General features: G+C 42.3%; 1 protein-coding gene across 1 annotated transcript in view; it reads right to left on the reverse strand.

Moving 5' to 3' along the window:
- Positions 1–27008, reverse strand: part of LOC132404080 (rasGAP-activating-like protein 1) — a 272887-nt gene that overhangs the window by 94850 nt on the left and 151029 nt on the right. Inside the window, exons 10-11 of the mRNA XM_059988090.1 lie at positions 22283–22378; positions 17458–17611 (exon numbers count right to left, since the gene is read on the reverse strand). Of these exons, the coding sequence (XP_059844073.1) occupies positions 17458–17611; positions 22283–22378 (250 nt within the window). The remainder of the gene's footprint in view (positions 1–17457; positions 17612–22282; positions 22379–27008) is intronic.

Below are 27008 nucleotides of genomic sequence, written 5' to 3' on the forward strand. Positions count from 1 at the left end.
TTTTGTAAATCTTGAGAGGCAAATGTTCAATAGCATTATTTTGCTATTAGCTGTGACAGTCTGTACTTGAATCCCAAGGACAACTGGTTTGTATTCAAAGATTGATTGACTGCAATGCATAAATTGAAAAGCAGGCAATGAAGGTTCAAAGGTTCACTTATTATCAAAGCGTTCAACTCAAAAATTCTTCTTCTCCAGATAGCCACAAACCAAGAAAGAAAAGAGCAGCAGCACAATCATCATCCCCCAAATCTCACCACCCCACACACAAAAAAAAACAGAAATGGAAAGGCAACATCAACTCTCAAATACCCTTCCCCCCACACACAAAATCCAAGAAAGATTGGGTGAAAAACACAGAATATGAAAGAACTATAAAACTGAGAAAAATGTCTGTAGTCCAAGCCAACATCCAAAATGCAGAAACCCTGGGCAACATTCTCCGGGCACAACGGCTGGCCTTTCCCTTTCTGTAGCAGAACAATCTCGCCAGCAATAAAAAGGCAGTCTTCCTCTCCGTAGCAGAGCAATTTGACCAGTGATAAAAAGGCAATCTCCCAACTCTGCAGCTCAGCGATCCCCCAGCAATAAAAAGGCAGGCAGCCAGTGCTCACCTCAATGTTTTAAACTTACTTGTTGCTCTAATCAGCAAACGACAGAAGCTTTAATCAGTGAAATGGAGTCAGGCATTGACTCGCGCCCCATCCCCCAGCCCTCTCGCCACGAGGTCCCGCACGCTGCCTCAGCCTCCTGAAATCCTCTTGGAGACTGCAGAGTGCAGAAACACCACTATGATCTCCAAAATGCAAATCACATGCTCCAACAGTTGCAGAATCATGAACATAAAAGACATAAAACAAGTGAAATATATGGTTTTACAATCTATCCAGAAGATGTTGACCGAAGGAGCGTTGTACACAGGCGCCATCTTGACCATATGCCCCATGGCAGACAATGCTCTCCTTCAATTAGTTTGTGAGTGATGGTGGCCTTGTCAGTCAGATTGAAGGAACTGTATGAAGCTTCATATCTAATTGATAGATACCCTGGTGCATAATATAACCATAACCGAGAGATTTCAATCATTCTATATGTTATTTTTTGTCACATTTTGAAGTAAAAATTCCTGTCAAAGTGCCTTCCTCTTATTGTATTTTATATTTATTTTGCTTAAAATAGTTAATAAAATAAAAGTTTAGGATTGTGTTTCTTTCTTAAAATAGATGGAAAAGTTAATTATATCATGAATTCTCTCTTCCAAATCCCAACAATCTGCATTGCGATCGTATTCATATGCAGTCTAAGGAGAGTCATTATGGCAAATAGTGCTTTATCAGAACATCAGTATCCTCTCATGAGGAAAACGCACCTTAGCTTCAGTGTGGCTGCTATTGAAAATGTTCAGTCAGGCCAAGGTGGTTTTTGCTTCTGTGCTGAAGGAAGGAAGCTGGAGAACTAATCTTTGATTACAGATCTGTTGTCTTTGGAATTCAAGTGAAAGGAAGACAGTTCAGTTGAACATTTAATGTGCATGGTTATACCATAATATTTAGAATATTTTGACATGATCTGTCTGTTTAAGATCAGTGTTTTTATGTTTTTGTTCAGCACTGTAATAATAATTCATATAATGTGATTGGCAGGCTGAGATTTTCTCTATTGAAATGGGAAGGGAGTAAGATTACAGGCTTGGTTACTGCACATGGAGATACCCTCGACTGTAATGCATTCTTCTGAGTAGATGTTATCTGAAACTTTTAAATCATATGGCATTCCGGGAACACCAATGGGTAGTAAATATACACGAGGGGTGATTGATAATAAGTTCATGATAGAAGGGGTCAGTTTTAGAAAACCTAGCACATTTATTCTTCAACATAGTCCCCTCCTACATTTACACACTTAGTCCAGCGGTCATGGAGCATACGGAAGGATCTTGGACCTCCAGAAAGTGTCCACAGATGGGTGATTGATAAGTCTGTGGCCTAAGGTAGAAGGAGATGAGTTATACAGCTCTCGTTACAGGCACATGCAGTTCAACTCTTTGAGTCATTATGTAGAAAGTTTGAAGTTAATAACTCAGTAGTTAATAACTTATCGGGGTGATTGATAAGTTTGTGGCCTAAGGTAGAAGGAGATGAGGTATTAGTTATCGTGTGGTCTTTCATTGATTCTGTTATGGCTATTATTTTATTATGGATTTATTGAATATGGTTGTAATATGGTGACAGATATGTATTTTGATATTAAATTTACTTTGAACATTTATTGGGACATGGGTTGTACTCTCCGGTTAAGCAATTAACTAACTCTCAGCAAATCAGGCAGCATCTATGCAGGAAAATAAACAGTCAATATTTTGGGACCTACTGAAGGGTCTTGGTCCAAAATGACAACAGTACCCCTCCATAGACGTCACTTGACTTGCTAAGTTCCTCCAGCATTTTGTGTGTATTGCCCAATATTTCCAGCATCTGAAGAATCTCCTAGTGTTTATAACAAACTCTTAGTCCTGGGGCAGGGTCTTGACCCAAAACGTCAATCATCATGTTGCCTCTCTAGGTGCTGCCATGAACCCAGGAACAGTATAAACTGATCTCCCCACGTATTTCTGTTCCATCTACAAGAAATAGGTTTCATCCGGAAGGTTTTGGTCACATTTTCCTTTATTAATACCAAAGACCCTTCACTTTATTCAAAGGCTCTCACAAGTGCAATTCCTTGGTCTGTTTCCATAGTAATGGTAACCTAATCACTGCTAATTAATGAAATACTCAATTAGTCACAGAGGCTTTGTCTGTTCCAATGTTTTGTTTTCCCACACAGAGTGCTGCATATTGCCTCTCAGCTTGCTGCTTGACAATGGCAGCCACAGTGTTACACGGCGGCATTACTTTGTCTCCGTAACATTCAGATGGCTGTCTGTTTCTTGGCAGATAACAGTTCAGTCAGTCAACCAATGCACTGCTTACAATTCAAAGCAAATCCCCACTGGGACTCATTAATATATTAATGTCGTGCTAGGAGGCTTCCGTTAAAATAAACCACACAGAACGACTTGCCATCGGATCTTTGTCAGATTCACAGAGTTAACATTTTCTTGACTTCAGATTAGCTTTGTCCTAAAATGTTTTTCTCCCTATGCCAATATTGTAGTTTTTAATTTTCAGTATTAATTCAAAAAAGAGATTGATGCACTTCAAAGTAATTTGCCCCCATATGCTTTGCATTTTATTAGAGTCATAGAGTCACAGATAACTACTGCACAGAGACAGACCCTTTGGCCCATCTAGTCTGTGCCAATGCCTACTCCCACTGACCTGCACTGGGACCGTAGCCCTCCATATCCCTACCATCCACGTGCCTATCCACGCCTCTCTTAAACGGTGATATCGAGCTCCTGTGCACCATTTGTGCGGTCAGCTCGTTCCACCACCCTCTGAGTGAATTAGTTCCCCTTAAACTTTTCACATTTCAGCCTTAAACTATGACCTCTGGTTGTCCCACCTCAATGGAAAAAGCCTGCTTGCATTTTCCCTATCTGTACCCCTCATAACCTTGTATACCTCTATCGAATCTCCTCTCAATCTTCTACATTCAAAGTACTAAACAATTCAATCTTTCCTTATAAATCAGGTCCTCCAGTCTCAGCAATATCATGTAAATTTTCTCTGTACTCTTTCAACCTTATTTCCTAAGGAATCTTTCCTCGCTATGTAGTAAGACTGACTAGCCAGTCAGCTCTCTTGACGGTCAATATTCATTATAAAGAGAGGAGGAAGAAACACTTTGTACTGATGACAGATCCCAAAATAATAATAACTTTATTAATATCGCACCTTTCATACATTATGATGCAGGCTCAAAGTGCTTCACATAGATTGCAAAGATAAATCAATATAGTCTTAAAAATATGAGGCAAAATTAAAAATCATAACTAAATTAAAATATTAAACAGAATAAAACATAATTGAATATACCAAATTACATAAATGTAATCAACATCAACAGGCATTAAGTAATCCTTTAAGTAAACCTAATTTTAAAAAGTAGGTTTTTAGAAGAGTTTTAAAACGTTCCAGAGTACTAGCCTGGCATATCTCTGTCAGTAGAGTATTTCTGATTGTTGGTGCACAAGAACACCAGTTCTTATACAGTATGCTTGACTCTGGGAACACTAAGCAAACCAGTATTCACGGACCTAAGGTTCCGATTACGGATGTAAAGGAATAGACGGAGGAGCTAGATTATTCAAAGCCTTATATGCAGTTAAGAGTTTTTTAAAAAATGATCCTAAAGGACACAGGCAGCCAGTGTAATGATCCAAAAACCAGTGAAATGTGCTCAGATTTTCTTTTTTTGGTTAAGATTCTTGCTGCTGCAGTTTGAACAAGCTGCAGCCGATTTATATCTTTCTTAGGCAGTCATGATGAAAGCGCATTACAGTAGTCTAAATCAACTAGAAACAAAAACTTGGATCATTTTTTCTGCATCTTGAGACATTATAAGAAATCGAACTCTTGCAATGCTTTTTAAATGAAAAAAAGTCTTAATTATATGATTAATATGTGATTTGAGATTTAGTTCAAAGTGAATAATAACGCATAAATGCTTCTTGCTTGATTTGTAAGGCCAGGTGATCAAATTTTTTCTAAGATTCACATGTTTTTACTGCTACCAATAACCAAACATTCTGCTTTTTCTTTATTTAGTTTAAGGAAATTTGAACTCTTCTATTCTATAATGTTAGTAAGGCACCAGACCCAGATGGTTTTGAGCAGGGGTTCCAACGTTTTGTGCCATGGAGCCTTACCATTAACTGAGGGGTCCATGGACCCCACTTTGGGAAACCCTGCTTTAGAGCTTCAGGGTCATCTGGTTGTGTGTCATCTGCATAGCTGTGGTAATTCACCTAGTGTTTTGAAACAATCTGACCTGATGGGAACGTGTAGAGTGAGAACAAGAACGGGCCAAGAATTGGTCCTTGCAGCACAGCAAACACAACGTCATGAATGTTCGATGCACAATCACCACAGCTAACGGTGAATATTCTGCCTGTCATACAGGTTTGAAAACAGCTTATGGCCACACCAGGAAGACCTACCCATTGACCAAGGCCACTTATGAGAATGCTGTGATCAACAATGGCAAAATGCAGCTCTTTACCTGCATCGACTTGAAGCCGTAAGTCATGAACTACTTTAATCAAAGTCATTTCTGTACAATGATTTGATATCAATGAGTGAAAACATAGCCTGTTCTTCGTGAATCCTTGACTAAGAGGTGTAATTAATTACAATTAAAAGCATGCGTAGTAATTGGTTTTGAATTTCCAACTTTTCATTTACACACTGAACACAAAATGTCTATTCCTGTTAACTAAACATCCTATCCCTTTTACATGATGAGGAATGGTTGCCAGTTATCCATTGAGCTGAAAAGCTTCATTTACGCCTTAAGCAATTTTGGCAATAACGTAGTGCTGAGCATGCACAAAGAGTTACAGAGCGGCACGACAGTGTAGTGGTTAGCACTGTGCTTTACAGTACCAGCAACCTGGGTTCAATTCCTGTTGTTGTCTGTAAGGAGTCTGTACTTTCTCCCCGTGACTACGTGGGTTTCCTCCGGGTGCTCCAGTTTCCTCCCACAGTCCAAAGGCTTACCGGTTGGTAGGTTAATTGGTCCCGTGATTGAGAGAGGGTTAAATCGCGAGGGCTGCTGGGCGATGCAGCTCAAAGGACTGGAAGGGCTTACTCAGCACTGTGTATCAATAAATAAATATTTAGATTATAGGTAAGAAAAAACTCTATCCAGGTCATGTTGACTTTCCAAAATCAGTAATGACTGAAAGCACTCAGCAGTTCAGATAAAATCTAGACAGACAGAAATAATAATTTAGACTGATGATCTTTTGTGAGACTGAGGACACTTTGGCATAAAGTATGTTTTAAGACATAGAAAATTGGAGAGGGGAGAGCTGTGAACTCAGTCAGCCTCATCGTGGACACTGGCCTTTCCAGTATCTAGGACATCTTCAAGGATCAATGTCTCAACAAGGTGGCGTCCATCACATAGGTTGCCCACCACCCTGTACATGTCCTCTTTTCATTGCTGCCATCAGGGAGGAGGTACAGAAACCTGGAGGCACACACTCAACAATTCAGAACCAACTTCTTCCCTGCTGCCATCAGATTTCTAAATGGATATTAAACCCATGAACACTACCTCACTACTTTTTTCCCCTCTTTTGCATTATGTATTTAATTTGACTTTTTAGATATATATATATATATATATATATATATATTTACTGTAATTTACAGTTTTTTAGATTATGTATTGCAATGAACTGCTGCTGTAAAACAACAGATTTCACAATATTAAACTTGATTCTGATTCTGAGATGAGGTGAAAGTCTGTCGGAAGGTGGAAGGCAGAAGTGGGTATTGGTGGAAGAGAAGACCAAACTAAATGGTCCCTTCAACATGCTGATGTGGTAGGGTGGAACCACATAAGAATCACTGTCCAGGGTTTCTTCAGGTGCTCTGAACAACCCATGATCTTTCTCCCTTCCCAGACTGAGAAAATCTCAGTCTGACAATCACAAAATAGGTAAACTGTTATTACAGCACTGAGCAACAGCATTAAAAGCACTAATCGTATTAAATTTCTAATCATTATTGTATAATCCAGTAAAGCAAACGCTCAACAGAACTGTCTTACTTGCACTGGAATTGCATGGACAATTGATCTGAAACCAAAGACTAGGTTTCCAGCTACCTTCCTTCAGCACAGAAGCAAAGGACACCACATCACATACAAAAGCACTCATGTTGAGACCGTGTTGACTCCCTCACCACCACTCAGGGCCCCAGACAGTCCTTCCAGGTGAGGCGACACATCACCTGTGAGTCGGCTGGTGTGATATACTGCATCTGGTGCTACCGGTGTGGCCTTCCATATATTGGTGAGACCCGACATAGACTGGGAGACCGTTTCGCTGAACACCCACGCTCTGTCCGCCAGAGAAAACAGGATCTCCCAGTGGCCACACATTTTAATTCCACGTCCCATTCCCATTCTGATATTTCTATCCATGGCCTCCTCTACTGTCAAGATGAAGCCACACTCAGGTTGGAGGAACAACACCTTATATTCTGTCTGGGTAGCCTCCAACCTGATGGCATGAACATTGATTTCTCTAACTTCCGTTAATGCCCCTCCCCATTTCTTCCTCCCTAGGCCTCCCATCCCATGATCCTCTTCCTTCTTCAGCTCTGTATCCCTTTTGCCAATCAACTTTCGAGCTCTTGGTTGCACCCCTCCCCCTCCTGTCCTCCCATCATTTTGGATCTCCCCCTCCCCCTCCCACTTTCAAATCTTTTACTATCTTCTCTTCCAGTTGGTCCTGAGGAAGGGTCTCGACCCAAAACGTCAACAGTGCTTCTTCCTATAGATGCTGCCTGGCCTGCTGCGTTTTGTGTGTGTTGCATTTTGAGGTAAAGGTGGTTTTCTTCAATAAGAAGCTTTGATAAAGCAGCATTTGTCACATTGACTCCCTCCTTAGATTTCATGTGACTACAATCACAACACAGATATAGTGAGGGATTTCCATCAGTTTTAAACAACTTGATCCACTTTCCTCACTCTGCTCAGGAGGACTCCCCGTGTTACTACTTCTCTCTGCTTTAGTGTGGCTGTAACCACCTTACTCTGTGGCCAACATAGACCTGATACGAGTCCTTGATGGAGCTCTTAAAGAAAATGCAAGAAATGCCGGGCAGTCGGGGGAAAAAGCAAGTTCATGTTTCACAGCAACGCTCATTCTTCTCCACACCTGACGGGGTGAAAATTCCACCATTTCCTTCCAACAGTTAGTTAGATCCTGAAGGCTAATTTTCTCAGTAGAGACAAAGGCTATGGGAGTAAATCCAGAGTGGAGCTCCTAAGGTTGCTGGGCATCATTGTACGTCTTTTCGGCAGCCCTTGCAGCCAAGCTGGTGCCAAACGTATTGCTTCATAAGCTTTTCTTTAGACTACACTGGTGGGGATCTTGATGACTGGGCATCTCAGGATCTCCATACCTCTGTCCAGGCTTGTGATGATGATCAGCATTACCCATTGTCCTTCGAGACAGATGGTTACCAATCACCAACACCACCACATTTTCACTTAACGTGCTTCTCTCTTTGATGCTCAATGCTTCAGTTACCATCTGGAAGCTCCCCTCTCTCAACTATTAAGTTTCCCAGTTAAGCCTTGGAAGTGTCTGAGTCATCGTCGTAGAGTCTTAGGAAAGTACGGCGCAGGAACAGACCCATAATTTAGTCTGCGCCAAACCATTTAAACTGCTTTTTGAACTGGCTGATCTTAAAAAAACCTGAAAAATTCAAGCCTCAAGTATAATCATGCTAGCGAACAATTTAATCATATTTTCAGCAACAAATCACATAGAAGAGAAACGATGAGCAATCAAAGTGAACGTTAGTGCAATTGTGTCCTTCCAAGTTTTGAGGAAATCAGGATAATAAAGAGCTGGTTTACTACTTTTCACCACATCCCCATCTGCGTCAATGCAGAATTATTCTTTCCACATGAGGCAGAGGGCAAATTGAACTTTAATGGCTCTCCTCAGATGCTCACCCCACACCCGAGCACACAACATCTCCATGGGAAAGGCCAAACCACTGTGGGCTGGTAGGCATTCAGCAAGCAGCCTGTTCCTTCTCCCGTCTGTGCTCAGGATGTTTGAGAAGTAATTAAATGCTTACAGACTCTGTGGTTTTCAGTGTGCAGATGTCGGAGAAGGTAGCGTTTCCAAGGCAACGAGGTAAATCTGAGTACCGTACTTTCATCAAAAAATGTGAGGTTTGTGTCAAATTTCCAGTTGAATCCTAATTATTGATGTAGCAGCTATTCTACATCAATGCAGATACTGTAAATCTGAAATAAATGCAGGTCAGGCAGCCTCTGTGGATAGAGACATAATGTTCCAGATCAATGGTTTTTGATCAGAAATGAGGAAATGAAGAAGTGGATCATGTGGTGCTTTACTGAGGCAGTGAGAAGTGTAGACAAAGTCCACAGAAGGCAGGCTGCTACTTGTGACGTGCTGAGCTGTATCGCCAACTCTCTGCAGTTTCTTCCAGACACAGGTAGAGCTATTGCCATACCGAGCTGACGTGCAACCAGATTAGACCTCCTCTAAACTTAAAGCCCTCAGTCTCTAAACCTCAGCAATGCTGAAGACAGGACCATGTACACCCCCCCCCCACCCCTTCCTGAAGTCAATGACCAGCTCCTTCCTTTTGCTAACACTGAGAGAAATGTTGTCGTTATGACACCATGTCGCTCAGCCCTCTGCCTCCTTCCTGTAATCGTCATTTGTGAGCTACTACCCGCTACGGAGGTACCATCTGCAAACTTGTAAATGGAGTTGGGGCAGAACCTAGATATTCAGTGTATAGGGAGTAGAGCAGGAGACTGAGGATGTAAGCTTGCTGGAGCACCAGTGTTGAGAATAATTGTTGCAGAGGCGTTGTTGACTGTCCTTGCTATTGGTCAGGAAGGCAAGATCCAATGACTTGGATCCAATGACTCCAAATCCCAGGACTTGGAGCTTGGTGATGGAATTTTAGACTTAAAGGCAGAGCTGTAGTCAACAAACAATAGTCTAATGTGGATGTCTTTACTGGCCAGATGCTTCAGTATAGGGCCAGGGAGAAGGTATCCACCACAGACCTGTTTTGGCAGTAGGTGAATTGCAGTGGCTTGGGTTGTCTGGGAGGTTGTAGTTAATGTGTGTCATGACTAACCTCCAAGCCATGGGAGCAGGTGGTGGATGGTCATATGAGCACTGGTGCAGATCACAAGTCCTGGTACTGCGACCACTGGCGCCAAGCAGATAATCTCCGAAGAGCATTGATAATGGCTGGGGTTACCTGCCTTGTGAAGGCACTGTCTAGAAGAAGGCAATGGCAAGCTATCTCTGTAGAAAAATTTGCCGAGAACATCATGGTCATGGAAAGACCATGTCATACGATACCGCACCTGATGAATGAACAGTAAGGCTTATTAACTACTTTAAAGACAAAATACATTTGAGAAGGATAAAAATTATCCTTTTAAATTATACAAATTAAAACCTGCTCCCATGGCTTCTGGACTGATGAAGGAGGGAGAGAAGGTCTTAAGGTAAGTGGCTGTATTTTGCAATAATGGTCAATTATGAATATGTTAATGATGGGTGATAGAGGAGATAAACAGCTCCATTAGGAATTTGACACCAGTGGCATGGCAACATAATTGACATCAAAAAACATCCAGGGAATCCTGTAAACTGGCTTTGTATCAGACAGGGAAAACATCTGTTGCGACCTTAAAAAAAAGATACCTACTTTTTTTTTATAAACATGACTAAAATTTGTGATTTATCAGCCAATAAAAGTAAACAGAGGAGAACCTACAGCCAAATGTACCATTAGAGTCTGTCTATCTATCCATCTATTTATTATTTATTGAGATTCAGGACGGAACAGGCCTTTCCAGCCCTTGGAGTTGCGTTACCCAGCAATCTCCCGATTTCCTCAGGAGTCTGCAGAGATTTGACAAAAACCTTGGCAAACTTCTATAGATGTGTGGTGGAAAGCGTACTGACTGCCTGCGTCGTGGCCTGCTGTGGGAACACCAGCGCCTTTGAGCGGAAAATCCTACCAAAGGTAGTGGATTCGGCCCCGTACATCGCCAGTAAAACCCTCCCAACCATTGAGCACATGTACATGAAACGTTGCCGTAGATGGCTGCCATCATCAAAGATCCTCACCACCCAGGCCATGATCTATTCTCACTCCCGTCATCAGGTAGAAGGTACAAGAGCCTCAGGACTCGCACCACCAGGTTCAAGAACAGTTACTACCCCTCAACTATCAGGCTTTTGAACAAGGGGATAATTACATTCATTCTACCACAACCAACGATCTCACTTTAAGGACTCTTTATCTTGTTATTTATTACTCTTTATTTAATATTTGCATTTGCACAGTTTGTTGTTCATTGATCCTGTTACAGTTACTGTTCTATAGATTTGCTAAGGACGTGCGCAAAGAAAGAGAATCTCAGGGTTGTATGTGGTGACATGTATGCACACTGATAATAAACTTCATTTTGAACTTTTGAACTTTGAGTTAACCCTGGCCTAACCACGGGACAACTTACAATGCCCAATTAACCTACGAACCGGTCTGTTTTTGGACTGTGGGGAGAAAACGGTGCACCCGGAGGAAACCCACATGGTCACAGGGAGAATGTTCAATGGTTCAACAGCTCAGTTTAATATCAGAGAATGTATACAGCCTGAAGCTCTTACTCTTCACAAACATCCATGAAACAGAAAAAAATCCAAAGAATGAATGACAAAAAACATTAGACTACCAGAGCTCCCTTCTCCCCTCCCACACACAGGTAGCAGCAAAACTGTCAACCCTCCACCACCTCCTCCCCTCATTTGCTCAAGCTAAAACACCACCACCCACCATGCAAGAATAGAAAAGCCTGCAGAGACCATGACCTAGAGGCCATCAAAAACGAACGTCCACTTCAATATCTCAGACAGGCTCTCCCTCTCACAGCGAGAGGGGAGACCAACAGCTCACTGTTACAACCTGCCACGTCGCTTGTTGGAGTTCCCTGACTCGAGGACCAACAGACTCTCACTCACTATTGAGAGAGAGAGAGAGAGAGAGAGAGAGAGAGAGAGAGAGAGAGACAGAGAGTGAGAGAGAGGGCAAGGGGAAAAGAGAGGGAGAGAGAGAGAGAGAAAAAGAGAAAGGGGGAAGAGAGAGAGAGAGAGAAAAAGAGAAAGGGGGAAGAGAGAGAGAGAGAGAGAGAGAGAGAGATTGCTCGAGTGCAGGGGCTTTCTTTAAATAGTGGTGTGCACCGCCTGCTTTCTCAATGTTTCATTCTCCCAAGATGTTTCAGTCAGCAACAACAGCGAGGAATTGCGTACGCACCCCATCTTTCAGGCCGCACCTGGTGATCTCGAACACCAGGCCGCTGAGTGAGACTGAGAGTGAGAGCCCACCACTCATGAAAAAACGTAGTTTGAGCTCCTTTCAGGCAGAAAATTGTCAAAGATTTTGAGAATTAAAGCCAGTGGAAATTATTGTACAGCACCTAGATGATGTTATGCAGCTTTACCTAAATTAGCATGGACAACAGAAATGTTTCTAGAATGAAATGCTCCTTTCTAAGATTGTGAGACACAAATACTGAGACCAAGTAAATGATGATAATGTGCTCTCTGCAGTGGCTGTGAATTAATCTCTTAATGTTCTGGAAAATCTATTAAGTAATCACACATGAAATAAGTTTCCTCTAAGAATTATGAGATAAAACACTCAACAATTTTGTTTGGCAAAACACAAAGGAAACGATTAATGGAGGAAGTACTTCAAGCTAATTTCTTCCTTGGAAACTATTATGGTTGTTTTAATGTCATGTGAGTATTCCATTATTCAAAATACTGAACAAGTTTTAATGGTCCTCCCTATCCTGAAATCACTGCGAATAAATTCACCTGCAAATTGTGTGCAACAGTTCATTTCCTTCAGGCAAAGATAACTAAGAGCATTGGAAATGTAATCGGAAAAATAAAAATACTGAAAAGACTCAGCTGGACAGGGTGCAACTGTGCAGTTAAAATTAGCCTCCCCCCCCCCCCCCCGACAATTAATTCATGCTGAAGATTCCAGCAATTTTTTTTATTTTAGATTTCCAACATGCACAGTATTTTTGCATTGATAGCAATGAGTGCTGTGCTTCAAACCCTATTGCAATTAACTAGCCTCTAAATCTACAGAGATCTAGATCTACGTACACTCAGCCAGAGATGTAAAGATTTTCACTCCTCGTGTATGTGAAGGATTAAGAAATAGTCAATTCAATTGAATTCAATACGTCAGTGTATTCTCCCACAAGCTCAGCATTAGCATAAGGTAGCTTATGCTTAAGACCAGTGCTAATTATATGAGTATAAACCGAGGCTGAATGTCAAAACGAAGTCCACAGTGAGAGGTTAATTTCTCTTTGATGGGGTATCCTGTTTCAATATTCACATTGTGCTTAGAAGCCACTGCTGGTATAAAGCAATAGATGAGCTATCACCACCAATTATCACCCCATAGAAAGCCTGGATTTTCAGAGAGAGATGTCCAAGTGTTGGGATGGACAGCAGATTTTGAGGGACTCTAGATCTCTGGGGGGGGGGGGGAGTGGGCTTTGCTATTGCTTGCATGGTGGGTGGAGTGGATTGATTTTTGCTGGAGCAAATTGGGGGAAGGAGGTGGGGAGGGCTGATGCTTGTGCGTTGGAGGGGGGAGGGTGAGTTTTGGGGTTCTCAGGTCTTCTGTCATTCATTCTTTGGGTTTTTTCTGTGAAGAGTAAGGATTGCAGGTTGCATTCTGCATACGTTCTCTGATATTAAATTGCACCATGGATGAACTGAACTGTGACATGTAGTCTACAGCTCTGATACCTGGAAGAGGCATTGCTGCTTCACTCTGTGAAGTATCTTTAGGCAAGGAGTATGCTGCTTTCGCTGGATCCATTTGTGTGTGTTTTCTTTTACCAAGCAGGTTCATGTATTGGCTTCTCAACATTGTCATCATTTCACACTCAAGTTTTGCACCAGGAATCTTGAGACTCCCTGTGTACATTGTGTGATTGTATATAAACCTCCACCTCTTTCGATATTTATTTACTGTGTCTCAATACATTCATAAACTCATTGCAGCCATTGTCTGGGCCAAGCCTCCTGATAAGTGAAGTCAATTTGATCTCAGTTGTATTCAACCAAATCTGCACACTTTAAAAATAATTGGTGCACAATTTGCTGTGCAACATCCCTAAACATGTACACATCTTTCTATCGCCTCAGTTCAAATAGGGTAAGAAACTTATGGGTTTGAGTCTGCACCTCAAGGCCCTAGTGCAGAGTGCATTAGAGAAGTGTTGCAAAAACAATATTGCTATTCAGTGAGCAAGTCCCTCATAGTTCTGATCACCCATTCTGTATGCGGTGGAGTGGATTGAGAGCAGCAATGGGCTACACTCTACCACAGTCTTTAACCTCATGTCCCAACATATCTCTGAATTCTATCTAGATAGAAGATCAGCAATAAGGTATTGAGGTGTGCAAAAGAGCACACCAGAAGCAGCAGCAGTCCTCCTAAAAATAGAGAGGAATTAAACTACAGCTGCTGTCCCAGTGCTTAAGACTTGCACCCCAGAACTAACTGAACTTCTATCCAAAAACTGACCCAGTACGCCCTCTTCCCAAAAAAACAAGAGAAATCCAATCCTAGCAACACACACACACACACACACACACGCACACACACACAAGGCAGCATCTATAGAAAAGAGTAAGCAAAGTTTTGGGCCGAGACCCTTCCGTAGGATTGGAGAAGAAAGCTGAGGAGTAGATTCAAAAGGTGAGAAGCAAAACATGATAGGTTGGAGCAACAGACACAAAGTGCTGGAGGAACTCAGCAGGCCAGACAGCATCTTTGGAATAAAAGCACAGTCGACGTTTCGGGCGGAAGCCCTTTGGCAGGACTGGAGGAAAAGCTGAGGAGTAGATTTGAAAGGCGTTTCTCTCTCCCCTCCCCCTACCTTTCAAATCTACTCCTCAGCGTTTTTTCTCCAGTCCTGCCAAAGGTTTTCAGCCTGAAACGTCCACTGTTTACTTTTTCCCCTAGATGCTGCCTGGCCTGCTGAGTTCCTCCAGCGTTTTGTGTGTGTTACTTGGATTTCCACTATCTGCAGATTTTCTCTTGTTTGTGATAGGTTGGAGGCTACGCAGATGAAATATAAGGTGTGGTTCCTCCAACCCTGTATCTCTTTCATCAATCAACTTCCTAGCTCTTTACTTCATCCCTCCACTTTCATTTTTTCATTTTTCACCTATTACCTTGTGTTTCTCTCTCTCCCCTCCCTCCACCTTTTAAATCTACCCCTCAACTCTTTTTCTCGAGTCCTGCTGAAGGGTCTTGGCCCGAAACATCGTCTGTACTCTTTTCCATAGATGCTGCCTGGCCTGCTGAGTTCCTCCAGCATTTAGTGTGTGTTGGTGTGGTGAACTACATTTACCTGTCTGGACACGCCCCCCCCCCCCCCCCGCTGACTGCTCCTGTGGCTCCTCCCTCAGACCCCTGTATAAAGGCAGTTGGAGGCACTGAGAGTTATTGATGGTGCATCACTTGGATTTCCAGCATCTGTAGATTTTCTCTTGTTTTTAAAAGTCCAAACCAGCTAACTACCTATCAATCAGTCTATTCTTTACTGATGCAAGCTATCACACAAGGTATTTGCCTATAACTTATTCAACGATGGCCCAGTAGGGGCTTCCTTAGCTTCACTGCAAGGAGATGAATTCCAGAAGAGAGGAAGTGACTGGCCTGACCCAGTGTGGTGGTGGCCTCTTGGCAGAACTGTCAATTGGCATCAAATGGAACACCTCCGATGGCTGGCATCATGCCTTGCACAGAGGAAGATGGCTGTAGTTGCTGAAGATTAATTGTCCAGCCCCAGGCATTCCTTAGGGCTGTGTCCTAGCCCCAGCCAGTTATTTTCAGTTGCTCCATCAATGTTTTGCCTTCCAGCCGAAGGCCAGAACACAGAAGTTCACTGAGGACTGAGTTCCAGATGAAGCAGTCCATGCCAGCGTGAAGCAGGAACTCGATATGTGGTAAGTTACATTCATGTCATAAACACACTCGACAATGACCATCTCCAAAACACTTGTATGGTATGTTTCTCGATCAGGACTCTGAGATTACTCACTTAATGGTTAATGGCCGCTCAATGCTCTGAAATTGCTTCAATGCATACACATAATGGAGACTTTCAGGGACAGACGGACCTACTTTCAGAGGCACAATGTAATGAGATCCTCAGAAGCTGTGGATTTCTGGTCAGTGGCTGAGCATTGCAGAACCACTGCTCTGTGAGGTGTAAACGTTGCAGCTTAAAACTGCACCCGGAAGCATTTGAATACAACGTTTCAAGTTGAGTCACCAATGCAACATTAAAACTGCAGATGGAGTACTCTTACAGGTACAGCCAGGAGACATGATGAAGAGTCTCGGCCCGAAACATCATCACTACCTCCTCCCATAGATGCTGTCTGGCCTGCTGAGTTCTGCCAGCATTTTGTGTTTCTAATTATGCCAAGTGGACTGGTATTGAGGGGTTTCCCTTTCCTTTATGACCCGGACAAAATGGGGAGCAAACATCTTGTGGCAGTGTCCTCATGAAAAGATGTTGTAGGCAAATGCAGTGATATACTATTTTTATCCAGAGACAAAATGCTGAATCCCACCACAATGCCGGGAAATTTAAATTCAAGCAATTACTTTCATCTGGAAGCAAAAGCTGACAGTGATAATGGTGGCCTGTTGTATAAGCACGTCTTGTACTCTAATGTCTGTCAGGAAAGGAAATCTGACATCCTTACCCTTTCCGGCCTTCATGCGATCTCGACTAGTGCAGTTAAGTCAGGACTCTATGGCACTTTTGGCTGAGCAACAGATGTTAGCCTTGCCAGCTGTACCATCAACATTCAGTGAACAACGTGGCTAGCAAGTTTCTGATTCTAAAATTACACATTGGGTGAAACGGTTGATAATTCTTCCTAAAAGTAAATATATTTGAAGAATACTAACATTCCCAAAGCAGCATTTTCTAGCAAAATTCTGATGATCCTTTCAAACAGTATATGATTTCCAAAGTATTCACCCAGACCTATTGCATCTTACAGAATGACAAAATTGCTGGTACGCCATTGGTGTAGCTAAACAGGGGGTGGCTCCTTTCTTTGAGCATTTTAAACACAGACAGTTTTGATGAGACATTCTCCTATTGCTACGCAGTGTAGATCCAGGGTTCCGACCTTTTTTTATGTCATGGACCCCAGGTTGGGACACCCCGGTGTAGATAAATACCATCAAGTGGCACGGTAGCGTAGTGGCTAACACAATGCTTTGCGGTACAGGCGACGTGGGTTCAATTCCCACCGCTGCCGGGAAGGAGTTCATTCGTTCTCCCCGTGACTGCGTGGGTTCCCTCTGGGTGCTCCGGTTTCCACCCACAGTCCAAAAGACGTACCGGTTGAGAGGTCGTTATAAAATGTCCCATGACCAGGCGAGAATTATATCGGGGAATTGCTGGGCAGCATGGTTTGAAGGTCCGGACTGGCTTGTTCTGTGCTGTATCTTTCTTGCTCAGTAAATAAATGAATAATAAATAAACAAACAAACAATAAATAAATGGACAAGCAGATAGATAGATATTACGTGGTTACAGATTTGCCAACAATTAAGCAATCCAGAAAATCCTCCTGTATGTTACAGAATTTGCTCTCTCCACAATTCAAAATGTACTTTTGAATCCAATACTCACTTGTCTTGTACACTTCTCTCATGTTGAGGTAGTCAAGGAATGGTACCACGAGGCCCTGGCCAAGGAACAGCTTCACCAGAGTCACAGCCATGTCTTGCCTGCTCTCCACGGTGGTGACCTCTTCCAGCATGGTGAGAGGAGTGACGTCCTCAACCTGGGAGAGATCAGCAGGAGTTCTCAGTAAGCTCGAGATCTCTAACAGAGTAAAGATCCAACTGTTCCTGCAGTGAGTGACCTTACAGTTTACGTATAGAGAACTTGGATCATCCCACTTATTGACTGCAGCGCCCAGACCCCAGTTTAAAAAAATGTCTGTGTATCATCAGTAGGTGTTAGGTACGTGGGTTATGACAGAAGGAAAAAATGGCTGGAGCCAATATTTACAAAAAGATATCTACCAGAAAACACAATAATAGCCCCATTATTGTCCAGTATTAACTCCCAGCAGCCCTGGTCTTTCTCTCCCAATGAGAGCGATGAGTTCCATTTATTAGGCACCAGGACATCCCATCTTTAATTACCCACAAAGTTAACTTAAGGCTACCCTTGATTTGGAAATTGATGCACCCCGCAATGTAGTTACACTCATATTACAAAACAAATGGAAGTTTTCTACCTTAAGTACAGAACAGTATACAAGCAAGATATACACATTTACACATCACCATTACTAAAGAAGTGGATGTTCCACCGGGTATGGCGGGAAGGGCATCATAGAGCCAACACGAGCGCATCAGCTCAGCTTAGGGCCCATTGAGAATATGACGAGGAAGACACTGAAGTGCGTACACTCAGCACAATGACGTGCATGTGTGTGTGTGTGTGTGTGTGTGTGTGAGAGAGAGAGAGAGAGAGAGAGAGAGAGAGAGAGAGAGAGTGAATGGCATATGTAGGGAGCATGTTTACCAAGCGCTCTCCATCAAAGTATGTCCACCTTGCACTGAGAAGTAAGCTGAGGAGGCATGAAAACTGCCTCCAGCGGTTAAGCTGTATAACATGTAGGCGCTGTCTATAATTGAAACAGCCAATAAATTTATACTGACAGCTGTGATATATCGCAGGGAATATTACAGTCAGTAGTTATAAAAGCACCAGCATTTACAACATCTTATGCACCATATAGAAAGCTAAAATTGGACTCATAAAGTTGACATATTAGACCTACTGAATAGGTTTATTGTTTGACATATTTCACTCCTGTAGTTTCCAGCAACAATGGGGATTAGTGCTACACAGCTACCTGGTTTCTGTGTTTAATTCCATTGCAAGTCTGAAGCAGTCGACCCCAGCAAATACATTGGCCATGTTCTTATCCTTCCTAACCCCGTCCACTTTCTCACGTCTTCTTCAACCCTTCTTCCTCAGTAATCCAATTTCCAATTCAATTTTCTTTTTGGCTGAGCAATCACGGTTTTCAACTGCTTGTACAGAGCTTGGAAACAATATGGGTACAAGGTGGCATTGGTTTTGTTGTTACTGAGACTTTCTCCTGCTGCTATGGATCACTGCCATCATAGGTAACACCCTCCCCACCCCTGTGCGTATCTACAAGGAGCGCTGCCTCAAGAAAGCAGCATCCATCATCAAGGACTCCCTCTGTTATGTTTGTTCTTAAAAAAGACAGACAGTGTGGTAAAATTCTGACATGTATTTATTTACAGAACGCTCCAGTCACGGTGTCAGCTCGACCTGAGCGCGTGCAACCAGCTCACAGATGTCACTTCCAGTTCGGGGGTGAACCGCCCGCATTGCACACTGGGAATTGAAGTTCTTTATTGTGTACACACATAATAACACCCCCACCCCCCACAACATCTTGGCCGCACTCTCTTCTTGCTGCTGCCACTGGGGCCCACCCTACCAGATTCAAGCACAGCACCCTTCAACTATCAGTCTCTTGAACCAGAATAGATAACTTTACTCAACTCAACTTCGAATTGATTCCACAACCTATGGAATTCTTTAACTCCTGTTCTCAGTATTATTTATTTATTTGTTTATTATTTGTTTTTGTATTTACATCTTGGTTGTTTGCCAGTCCTTGTTCATGTAGAGTTTATTCACAAATTGTATTGTATTTCTTTAGTTTCCTGTAAATGTGCAAGAAAATTAATCGGAATCAGAATCAGGTTTAATATTACCGAAATTTGAAATTTGTTAACTTTGCACCAGCAGTACAATGTAATACATCATAAATATAGAAAAAACTGAGTTACAGCAATTATATAAAGTATATGTATATTAAATGGTCAAGTTGAAATAAGTGAAAAAACAGAATTTTTAAAGAAAGTAGTGAGGTAGTGTTCACGGGTTTAATGTCCATTCAGAAATTGTTCTTGAATCGCTGAGTGTGTGCCTTCATAGTATATAGGTAGCATATCTCAAAGCAGTAAATACACACACACACACACACACACCCACCGTTCAATGGCTCTCTATGCAAAAACAATTGTGTTCCAAACACTCAATTAACTCATGTCTTCTCCTTGAATTGTGTTTTTGCAAACTGTCATTTGACCTTGAATAGGACAAAACATCCACTCTTTAACTCTATAATTCCTGCCACAAAAAATGTGCCTCACAGAAATAGAGGTTGTCATTGATCGGAAATACTGACAGTCAATGCATCTTTGTTTCAAGGAGTGTTCTGTCATCCATTTGGACTCTCTCATCTTTCCCTCAGCTCTCTCATGTACTGCATCTATCACACTGGATCATTTACACAAAGCTGTACAATTTCTTATTGTGCACCACCATACTTATTGTGCCTCTGGTTCAAGATCAAACCTATCCAATTAAATACATATTCAAATACTTAGAATCTAAAGCCACAACAGCTTGTTTCATCACTTAACAACAATATAAGTTCCTATAACACCTTTTATATTTGCAAAGGTATATGCTGTTAATTGCTTTAAATTAACATCCATCCATCAATTGCCATGCTGCCTAGCAACCCCTGATTTAACACTAGTTGAATCACGGGACAATTGACAATGACCAATTAACCTACCGACCAGCATGCCTTTCGACTTTGGGAGGAAACCAGAGCACCCCGAGGAAACCCACACGGTCATGAGGAGGATGTACCAACTCCTTACAGGCAGCAGCAGGAATTGAACCCCGGTCACCTTTACTGGGAGGCACTGTGCTAGCCACTATGCTACCGTGCCGCCCCCATATTCGTGACATGGCAGCATTGCGGTTAGCATCTTGCTATTACAGCGCCAGCCTCCCGTTACTTTCTGTAAGGAGTTTGTACAGGGCTTTCCTTTGGGTGCTCCGGTTTCCTCACACGGTCATTCAGCTTACTCAGTTAATTTGTGTATGATCAGGTGGCACAGATCCGTTGGGTTGGAAGGACCTGTTACCACGCTGTATCTCTAGATAATTACAAATTCCAGCTCTCAGTCTGACTGTTCTCTCTAGTTGCTCCCTTGGTGATTTCAGTTAGGGACCCACTTTACTTAATTGGCTTGTGATTTATAAAGTAATGGTTTTAACCACAGCATTAACTTTGCCGGGAAGCTCTCTGTATTAACACCGATCTATTTTATTTCTGCTGCCCATAAAGCATTCTAATGATGAGAATTGAAAGAAGTCATTTGCATCAGCTGTCTTCCAATATCATGAAATAACCCAGTCACTGCTAGACATGTATAACCTAGTCCTATACATACATAATTGGGTCTTAGGATTCTGTGACATTGAAAGACTCCACAATTAACAAACCATCAATTGTAAGAACCATATTCCACATGACAGCTTTGGAAAATCACCAGATTACAAATCTTCATTATGAAACAGCAAAAGTTCTCCAAAGCTGATTCAATTGCTAAGTACCATTAGGTCAATAAACTGTTGAACTGTGTTTTAGTCTCTGCTTAGTCCTTTTGGGAAGCAAAAGGTTGTTTGCAAACCAATGCAAAATTCTGGGCTAATTGGGCAAGAAAATTATTTTTCAAAAAATGGTCACAAACAATAATAATACTTTTTAATATTTATAACAGAAGGGATTTTTGGCTTTTAAAAGTCTTATGTCAGTCAGCCACATGAACAATATTTCAGGAAACTGGAAAGAATCAGTTAAATGGCATCAAATGGAGGTATACCTACCTGGATTTAGATATACATCTGGCAGATGGGGCTAGTCGACTGCGGTTGGCAGCTCATCTAGAAGAAGGTAAACTGATCTCAAACCTCCGCTGCTTTGTAGCATGTGCAAGGCGTTGGGAGTAAACCCCGAGGGAAAAATCTGGAACTGGAGTCCCTAAGGCAGTCCTACATTGAGTTCAATGGTGACTGGCAACTCCTGTGACACTGCTGGTGCCAAACTGTATCGGTCTCTGCCGTTCCTTTCAGTTCACCAGATGCATGGAGATGGGGAGCTTGCTACAGCTTTCTCTACATATCGTATTGCCCAGGCTTGCATATCTTGACAGCTAGGACGCAACATCCACGGTCGACACTGACCGATGGAGGCCTCAGACAGACTCGTTAGTAAGTATATATGCTTAGGGTTATTGATAAGATGCTAAAAAGCCCTTGCGTCCAGTGTTTCTGCTTAAAGACATAAAGGCTAATAGGATTAACTGTTTATTTAAGCTGCAGAAAAGAAATTAAAAAACACAGCGAGCACTGGAAATTTGGATTAGAAACACGCCTGAAATACCCAGTGACATGCAGAACAACAGTGTTTAGTCCTGTCTAACACAATCCAGGCAGAGCGATAACTAATGCATCAAGCAGGGAGGGTTTTTTTTCCCACAAGGGACAGTCAGAGTATTTTTACACTGTCTTTATGATTTACAACTTCAGCACCTACCCAGTTCAGTGAGTCTGCGGATTCAAGGCTGGCATCATAAGCTTGCGATGGCCTGGGCAGAGTGGTTCCTCCGCTCAGGATGCCAGCTGCATCACTCTGAAAGAGAACATCAGATCGCACATCACAATTCTTTTAGAAACTGAGCAGCTGTCAGTGGGTTTTCAAACTTAAATTCAACATGAATTTTACATTTAGATTTGCTTAGTGGCCGTGCCACAACATTCAGCTTGGAACTTGCATTTGATTTTATACATTAATTTAATCCACTTACTAATACATCAGCGATACAAAGGGGCTGACCACAGCCATGGCTGAGGTGGTGACAAGCTCAGCTCTGAGTTAGCTCAGTTGGTGCACGTCTCTCTCCAAAACCTCAACTATTAGCATTGGCAGACAATTGGCTGACTGGCAAGTGGCACAGTGTGGTATCCATTGCCACAGACAGCTATGGAGACCAATAGTATGTTTTCTATCTTCAAAACATTAAACTAATTCAAAGGAAGACATGGGAGTCTGAAATGTGCACCTAACTTCATGCTTACTTTAAGCGAGGCATGAAGGTATCACATAGTACCGTGATGCTACATGCAATTCATGTATTTATATTGTAATGAATTATCTAAATGAACAAGAATGTTTACATGTATACTGTTACATACTCGTGACACATGACAGTGGAGCCCTTGTCATGTGACTGGGGTTGAGGCTGTACTGGACTTGAGGTGATGGTCTTGTGATGGTGGAATGACGTCATTTTCCCGCCAGTAGAGATCATGTGACAGGTTTTTTTTACAGGTTATAAAAGGTAGACCCCACCCTGTGAGGAGGGGCAGTTCGTGGCTGGATTTGCCAAGTTGACTTCATGCCACTGCGTGTTTGAAGTGATGACGCAGTTTAGTTGAAGGATGAAGTTTTTATTTAATGCCTAAAGTTTAAAAGGTTAATGCCAACAGGTTCTTTATGATTCTGTTAGTTCGAGGGAATTAGAGGAGAGTGAAGATTCAAGGTTGGAAGTAAAGATCGAGGAGAATCGCTTTCTACGGTGAAACGGGGGCGACCTTTGTTTGATCCTTATTTGGAAGGATTTCGTTGACTATCTTCGTGTTAATCCCTGGGTTTACCAGAAAGGATTGAGGATAGTGGAGAAGGAAAGGTCAGTGCCTTTAAGCCGTTCTGTTGCGTAAATTCTTCGTGGGAATTTCGACGTCGGGGATCGAAGCAAGCGACGTGAAAGAGAACCTAAATCGTCCTGTAAAGTCTCTCCTTTTAAATGGACTGTGAGCATATCGAACTTTTGGCAATATCACTTTAAGAACTGTTTTGGAATATCACTTTACGAACTGTTTGAACAGCCGCTCAGCAGCTGTTTCTGGTTACGGTAGTGTTTGTTTACTTTTGGGGGGTTTGTTTTCGGTGTTTAATAAACGTGTTGTTTGTTATAAGAAACCCTTGCCGAACTCATATATTTATTGTTGCCTGAATACGTAACAATACACACACACTCACACACCAGATTACTCAAATATTACTTAAATATTAAATACACAACAGCCAGGTTGTTGAGTTTATTTAAAGCAGAGGCTGATAGGTTCTTGATTATTCAGGGTGTCAAAGGTTACGGGGAGAAGGCAGGAGAATGGGGTTGAGAGAGGTAATAAATCAACTGTAGTGGAATGGTGTAGCAGACTTGATGGGCTGAATGGCCTAACTCTGCTCCTGTGTCTTATGGTTATTCCATATTGCTATTACTGTAGGTTGTGCAAACTTTCTTCAAACGTATATTTTAATGCATTTCCTACCGTAATACTAAATGGACTTCTAAAAGTCCCTCATGGCATGAAGCAGCTTGGGGGATTCTGAGGTAATAAAAGGGAGCTTCAAAAATGTAAACATACACTCAGTGGTTATTTTATTTTATTAGGTCTGTACCTCATAAAGTAGGCACTGATTGTATGTTTTGGTCTTCTGCTGCTATAGCCCAACCACTTCAAGGTTTAATGTGTCGTGCATTCAGAGATGCTCTTCTGCACACCACTACTGTAATGATTGGTTATCTGAGTTACTGTCAGCTTGAACCAGTCTCGCCATTCTCTCTACCTCTCTCTTTAACAAGGTGTTTTCACACACCGAACTGCCTCAACTGCATGTTTTTTTTTGTTTTTCTCTGTAAACTCAGTAGGGATTCCCAACCTGGGGTTTACAGACCCCTCCGTTAATGGTAGGGAGCTAAGGCATAAAAAAGGTTAGGAACCCCTGCTCTAGAGACTGTTGTGCGTGAAAATCCCAGGAGATCAGCAGTTTCTGAGATACTCAAACCCACTCCCATGACTGTTTGTACCAACAATTATTCCACAGTCGAAGTCACTTAGAACACATTTCTTCTCCATTCTAATATTTTGGTCTGAACAACTACTGAATCTCTTGGTCATGTCGGCATGCTTTTATCCACTGAGTGCAGGCACATGATTGGCTGATTACATACTTGCATTAAAGAGCAGGTGTACCTAATACAGCAGCCACTGAGTGTACATAGAGAATGGTGGCGAGTGTGGTGGCAAATGGGACAGACTTGGGGCATTTGCTGGCATTCTGAACATGCCAGAGGAGTGAACATAAATGTCATTTTAAGCTTGCTCCACACTTCTGATCCCACAATCAGATGTTCATTATTCCATCTCTGCTATCAGAATTCCAACACAGCAATTCATCAGCAATTGTGCTATCCTTTCCCAGACAATCCTTGCTTTGTTCCACGACACTGAATGTATACTACCGGAGCAATAAGTGATCTGAGGTTGTTATTTTTCCCTCTATTCAATGCTTTTAAAAATGTTGCTATTCATAATATTATCTATCTATCCATCTGTGAAGGAATTTCCCAATCTTAAGGCTCAGTTCAGTCCACAGGCTTGTTTCTTATTCAAATCCAGTTGCCAGTACTGGCAAGTTGAGCATTTGTCACTCAATGACAATTTGCTCCTGATAAGGTGCTGGTGAACCCAGCACCTGACCAGGTATTTATGTGGCTGATTCAGTTACGTTTCTACCTCCAGTAGCCATCCACTCCTCCCAAGGATGCTCATGATGGGTGTCCCAGTGAGGACAGTGCAACTGAACATCAAGAGTATGTAGTCACTCCCTTGTCTTGTTGGAGATCATCAGGCCCTTTGTAACATGAATAATTGGTGCCACTTCCCAGCCCATGTTTGAATGCTGTCCAAGCATTGTTGCCTACAGTCACAAGCTGCTTCCTGTTTCTAAACAAATAGAAGTTGAGCATTTTGCAGTCATCAGTGAGCACCCCCTCTCCCTCACCCTACAAGTCAATGAAAGTCATCGATAAAGCGGCGACAGATAGTTTGTCCTAAAACACTTCTCCAAGAACAGTGATCTCCTGTGTCAGTCAGGCTGATAGACCTCCCAACAACCAAAAGTACATTACACCCTTCCTCAGTCCACCAAATGCCTTAGAATCCTTTCTCCCCAGTTTCTTTCCATGCTGGCTGTGTAGCCTCTCAACACAGTTCTGATGGAGGATTTTGACCCAAAGCTTCAACGATTCCTTCCTCCCTCAGATGTTACATCCAACCAATTATTCGTTGCTCCAGATTCCAGCATTTGCAGTCGCAAGTTAGTATACAGAATGCCATATAGAATCTGAAAAACTGTATCTCTCTTTCCTTCATTTATTCATTTTGTGCCCTGTCGTACGACGGGGGCGATCGTGGTCTTTCCATGACCATGATTGTTCTTGGCAAATTTTTCTGCAGAAGTAGTTTGCTTTTACCTTCTTATGGGCAGTGTTTACAAGACAGTTGCGGGTTGAGTCGGTGGTGAGGAAGGCAATTGCCATGTTAGCATTCATTTCAAGAGGTCTAGCATACAAGAGCAGGGATGTGATGCACTGGTGAGGCCTCACCTTGAGTACTGTGAACAGTTTTGGTCCCCTCATCTTAGAAAAGATGTACTAGCATTGAAGAGGGTGCAGAGGAGGTACACAAAGATGATTCCAGGAAATAAAGGGTTATCATACAAGTAACTTTTGATGGCTCTGGGTCTGTACTCACTGGAATTCAGAAGGATGAGGTAGATCTCATTGAAACCTTTTGAATGTTGAAAGGCCTAGACAGACTAGATGTGAAAAGGATGTTTCCTATGGTAGGAGAGTCTAGGACAAGTGGGCACAGCCGCAGGATAAAGGGGCTTTTCAAAAGAGAGATGCAGAGAAATTTCTTTAGCTAAAGGGTGGTGAACTTGCGAACTTTGTTGCCACACACAGCTGTAGAGGCCAGGTCGTTGAGTGTACTTAAGGCAGAACTTGATAGATTCTTGACTGGACATGGCATCAAAGGTTATGGCAGAAGGCTGAGAAATGGGGTTGAGGAGGAGGGAAAAAAAGGGTCAGCCATATTTGAATGGTGGAGTAGACTTGATTGGCCAGATGGCCTAATTCTGTTCCCATGTCTTATGGCCTAATGGTCTTATGGACGAATGAAGATCAACACACCATCCACCTTTTTAACAATCCAGTCAAGCCATGCAGTAATTTTGAGGGATCTACTGACGTGAACCTCAAGATCCCTCTGTTGCTCCACGCCACTTAGAACCCAAGCACTAACCCCAACTCCTCTGTCCATTTTGACCTTCCAAAGTGAATTACTTTTCACTTTTCCAAGTTGAACTCCACTTGTCGCTTCTCTGCCCAGCTCTGCGTCCAAACAATGTC

The sequence above is a fragment of the Hypanus sabinus genome, chromosome 13 (assembly GCF_030144855.1).
Source record: "Hypanus sabinus isolate sHypSab1 chromosome 13, sHypSab1.hap1, whole genome shotgun sequence".
In the NCBI taxonomy this organism is placed as follows: domain Eukaryota; kingdom Metazoa; phylum Chordata; class Chondrichthyes; order Myliobatiformes; family Dasyatidae; genus Hypanus; species Hypanus sabinus.